This window comes from Salmo salar, chromosome ssa04, assembly GCF_905237065.1.
Source record: "Salmo salar chromosome ssa04, Ssal_v3.1, whole genome shotgun sequence".
In the NCBI taxonomy this organism is placed as follows: Eukaryota; Metazoa; Chordata; class Actinopteri; order Salmoniformes; family Salmonidae; genus Salmo; species Salmo salar.
The window spans coordinates 43,730,313-43,735,656 of NC_059445.1; the positions used below are offsets into that span (position 1 = coordinate 43,730,313).

At 41.1% G+C, this 5,344-nt stretch overlaps 1 protein-coding gene across 1 annotated transcript; it reads right to left on the reverse strand.

Annotated features, from left to right (window-relative positions):
* Nucleotides 1–3,200: 3,200 nt before the first annotated feature.
* LOC106603217 (P2Y purinoceptor 14) lies at nucleotides 3,201–5,124 on the reverse strand. Its single transcript, XM_014196576.2, has 2 exons — nucleotides 5,060–5,124; nucleotides 3,201–4,848 (listed from the first exon to the last, which is right to left on the reverse strand). Exon 2 carries the CDS (start codon nucleotides 4,833–4,835, stop codon nucleotides 3,768–3,770), a length of 1,068 nt encoding a protein of 355 aa, XP_014052051.1. The 5' UTR covers nucleotides 4,836–4,848; nucleotides 5,060–5,124; the 3' UTR covers nucleotides 3,201–3,767.
* Between the last annotated feature and the right edge of the window lie 220 nt (nucleotides 5,125–5,344).

Genomic DNA, 5,344 nt, shown 5'->3' on the forward strand with positions numbered 1-5,344 from the left:
TGGAGCAATAGTGAAGTGGGCAGGGCAGTATGGATTTCTTCTCTTACATCTGCAAGCAGAGTCTGAACATCAGACAGGATGGCATTGTCTCCCTCAATCTTTGCAATGGCTACTGCTACAGGTTTCAGGAGTTTCAAGCTGCTTACCACTCTCCCAAAATACATCATCCAGGAGGATCCTCTTGATGGGGCTGTCCATATCGAACAGACTGTGATATGGCCATTTCTTGGAGAGACTCCTTCCTCTCTACGTCAAACATGATGACAACACCACCCCAACGGGTGTTGCTGGGCAGCTTCAATGTGGTGCTCTTATTCTTCTCACTTTGCTTGGTGAGGTAGATTGCTGCTATAACTTGATGACCCTTCACACACCTAACCATTTCCTTGGCTCTCTTGTAGAGTGTATCCATTGTTTTCAGTGCCATGATGTCCTTGAGGAGCAGATTAAATGCATGAGCAGCACAGCTAATGGGTGTGATGTGAGGGTAGGACTCCTCCACTTTAGACCAAGCAGCCTTCATGTTTGCAGCATTGTCTGTCACCAGTGCAAATACCTTCTGTGGTCAAAGGTCATTGATGACTGCCTTCAGCGCATCTACAATGTAGAGACCGGTTTGTCTGTCATCTCTTGTGTCTGTGCTCTAGTAGTATACTGGTTTGAGGGGTGGAGATGATGTAGTTAATTATTCCTTGCCCACGAACATTCGACCACCCATCAGAGATGATTGCAATGAGTAGATAAAGCATGTCTGGTTGTAGGGGTGTATGCTGGGTGAAGAACATTCAGAAATCTCTTCCAATACACATTGCCTGTGAGCATCAGAGGTGAACCAGTTGCATACACAGCTCGAGCAAGACATTCATCAGCATTTCTCTGACTACGTTCCTCCATTGAGTCAAAAAACTTCTGATTCCAGAAGGACCATGAGCTGTTGCTATCGATAAGGTGTCTGATTCATCATTTTCACCTCGAATAGAAGTAGAGGGACTTTTGTCAGATGTTGCTTGTTGTGAGCGCTGAGGGAACTTTATGCACTTGGCCAGATGATTCTGCATCTTTGTTGCATTCTTCACTTATGATTTGGCACAGTATTTGCAAATGTACACAGCTTTCCTTCTACATTAGCTGCAGTGAAATGTCTCCACGTATCAGATCGTGCCCGTGGCATTTTCCTGTAAAGGTCAAAAAAAAAAAAAAAATCCATGTACAGATAAATAGGTAAGCAGTTAGATGAAACAATTCCTTTGTAAGATATATATTTTTTTTAATGAAACATGTATGGAAACAGATGAATTAACACTCCTCAGTTAGCAGGCTCAAGCAAGCTAAAACCCACATGGTGGCATAAACTAACTAGCAGAAATTGTTAACAAGTTAGAAATTATTTAAACACACTTTGCTGTAGGCTACTATTTACCAGTTAACAAAAAAATAATGTATGTCATATAAAATATATTCACCCCACCCAGTACTGTAATCAAAACTTACCAGAAAGCATGTAGTCCTTGGCTCAGACAGTGTAGAAGTGCGGGCTCAACAGCATCTCATTAGTGTGCAAGATCTTGAGAATCAGCTGTACATGTGATGGAAGAATGCACTGTGCATGCAGAGGGATGATATTCCAATGAATTGGGGATAGTTTAACCCAAATATGCCACAAGACCTAGAATTTCCTTATGTGTATCCCACAAAAAAAGGTTCACTGTTATAAGCTAACTTTTTTGATGAATTTAAGCAAAATTCCCCAAATATACGGAAATTTACTGGAAAGTTTCCGACCCTTTGCAACTAGCCAGCTACCTAGTTTAAATATCAGCAGTACTGCCACATCAGCATAATATTTTATTAACACTTGATAACACTAGATTAATAGCATCATCAATACCTGGTCTGGTTGGCTAATACACCTAGCAGAGAGAGGCAGAAAGACAGAGGAGCGTCTTCATCAACGACCCTCTGACTCAACTACATGCCTTCTTCAGGCCATCCCTTCTTCAGTCGGGAGTTGCACCATGTGTCAGGGCAGCAGCAACACAGGTAGTCTACTGGAGCTGACCACCATAATACTACAATTTCAATACAAGCCACTTGCCAGCCAGCCATATATAATGAGTTAGAAGATTATGAATATTACATTATAAAGTTATTATTTAAGAATTTAAGAACATCAAGGATAAATCACAATCAGTCCAAAAAAATCTAAAAATCAAGCCCGCTAACTAGCAGATTAACATAAATTGTAAACAATGACAAGCTGAAAGCCCACCCTCTTTCCCCTGTCAATCATGTCTTTAGGAGGCTTACCATTTGTATTGAGTGTGTTGTTGTACAAATAAATAGTCATTTTCTTAAAAGTAAAAATACATCGCTACAGAGGCAGTTGATATTTTAGGAATATCAAGATATGAATTCTGAAAGTATTTTTATTTTGAGCACCTGCCCCCTGAAAGGTCTGTGCGCTGCCTTGATTAAAAAGGATAAGAATCGGTTTGAAATGTCAGACAAAGGATCATTTCCATGCTATTATACAAACGACAAAAAATATGTTTGTCAGCTATGGACATTGTTACTTCAGGTATTGTACTGCAAGGTCAACTCATCCAAATGCAAATAGCCTAAATATGCAACAAACAGTATTTATCCAAGATAAAGACTGGAAATGGCTTTGTTCTCTTTAATGAAAGGCTGATGATCATCCACCAGAGACAGTGATATCATCAAAGTGAGCGTCTGGCTTTGAACAACAGGTATATATATCACTCTTTCCTCTGCTCCTCCGCTCCTCTGTGATCAATCTACGCTGTCAGTCGAAGCCCAGCCTGTTTTTGTGCAGTAGGTGATAAAACTAAATAATTCAACCCATAATGTATTTGATGAATTACTGAATAACTGAGTGAATCCTGACAGTGATTGGATTAGACTACTTAAAAGTTTGATAATATACTGCCTCTACTATACATACTACTCACATGCTTACTTAAATTGATCAGTACTCTGTTATCATTTAATATACATTTAAGAAAAATGTTTTGAAAGCAAGAAAATAATTATGAAAATCTCTGTGTTATCTGAGGAGATAATCCCTCATGAACATCAAATGAAATTAACTTTGGTGAACTTAATTAATCAGTAACTTTAGTGAACTTATGCAACTGTAAAAGGCAAATACTTACATAAATAAACTTCAAGGCTCTCTATTGTGTGGAAATATACATTTATTGATCCCATGACAGAAAAATATCTTTTAAAAAAGTGTACAAGACTGACACAACATGGCCATTGCTGCTTTTGTCGGTACTTCATCGAATGAATACGTTTTCAGACAACAGAGGTTTTGTGACAATAAAACTTTTTGGGGGACATATCCATGGTATACCACTGCTTTCAGCCAATCAGCATCCAGGGCTCAAAACACCCGGTTTATAATGCCCTTTTAACCATGACAATCTAAGGTCATCATAAGTGTGAGTAATATACTCAAATAACGCAGGCTGTACAAATACTCATACAAACACCATTCTTACTGGACCAACAATTATATCTACAAAGTCCAGTAAGAACTTGATAACAAGAGTTCATATATATATTCATCTTTAATAATGTACGTTCAATAATACCCTTCTATACTTTATTTTATAGTGTCAATAGTATCAACAGTATTAACATGTATTGTAAATTATTATACATAATTTCTCAGTTACTAATCTAAATAGATTTCTAACCCCATTGTGCAAAATGTTAAAAACTCCCTGCCTTAGATAGCTCTATATCTCTGTAATAGATTGATTAATACTGATGCGTCTACTGTTAACAGCATACATGGTCTTGAACTGCCCCTGCAGGGCACAGAGGATGGTCCTCCTATAGGTGCAGGACAGGAAGTAGTAGATTATGGGGTCCAGACAGCTGTTGAGGGAAGACAGGAGCAGAGTGAGCTCGTTGAGGATGTGAAGAATCTGCTTACTGTCCAGGGCCTGAATCAGATCCATTTGGGCCAGCACGTAGGGCACTCGCACCAGGTGGTATGGCAGGAAGCACAGTGTGAAGATCACCGGCACCACAAAAGTCTTCCGGACGACCCTGCTCTTCTTCCGCTGGGCCTTGGGGTCCCGGTTCCCTAAGGACATGGTCCTCACCTTGGTGGTTATGCTGGCATAGAAGCAGAGGAAGAGGATGAAGGTGGCACAGAAGAAGGCCACCATGGTGAGGTTTGCCAGGCCCCCCAGGAGACCTTTATGGTGGAAGTGGAAGCAGATCCTGTCACAGGGTTGCTGCCTGTCATTCCTGAGGAAGAACAGAGACATGCCCAGGACCAGGCTTGTCCACACCAAGAAAGACGCCCGGTGGCTCCACCGCACCCTGTGGATTCTCAGGACCCACACAGGCTTGATGATCTTCAGGTAGCGGTCCAGACTGATCAGACTGAGGAACAATATGCTGGCATACATGTTGACGTAGAAGAAGATGCCCAGCACCTTGCAGACGTAGAAGGGGCCCTGGCTGTTGTGGTAATAGACCCGCATAGGTAGACACAGCACCAACAGGAAGTCAGCTATGGCCAGGTGTCTCATGTACACAGCCATGGATGAGTCGGAGTGCTTCCTCAGGAAGAACACAAATATGGTCATGGTGTTACTGACCAGGCCGAAGAAGCAGATTATTGAGTAGAGAATAGGTAAGGTAGGAGTCAGGATGCCGTCATGGATCTCACAGTTGCCGTTTACATCAACCCCACTGGTGTTTACTCCTAGTTCCATCATCGTCCCACTAACGGTGGTATTCAGTCTAGTCCCAACGGCCGAGACACAAGCTGAATCACACGGACGACACATGCTGATCAATCAACTAAAGGAAAGCAAAAGTTTAATTAAAACCCATATATTTCAAAAACACCATGCATACAATTTTTTTCTTTCAATGCAAGAAAAAGTATGATCAAATCAAATAAACTAAATGTATGAAAGTTGCGATATTTGTTATATTATGCTGTGTTGATTGAAGTCTGAAATAAACTATCATCAAGCCATGTTATTACAACCAGAAAACGAGAACTTACATGGGTAGCTGCTCTGCTCTGCCCTCCGCTCCACTCTCAGTCTCAGACTGAAATGAATGAGTTCCTGTGCATGAGCAGTGCTTTTGACAGAACCATGTCCCATCAAGGAAATACTGAGATGTGACGTGAGTCAACCATCAAATCATCCCTGTTAAGACAGCTTATGTTGCTTCCTCAATCGCAAAGCTTTCAGCGAAGGGAAAATGAGACAGACAGTTCTGAGGGCCCTGTCACGACGTTGATCTCTAGATAGATGTGGATGAGTAATATTTGAAGAAAACCCAA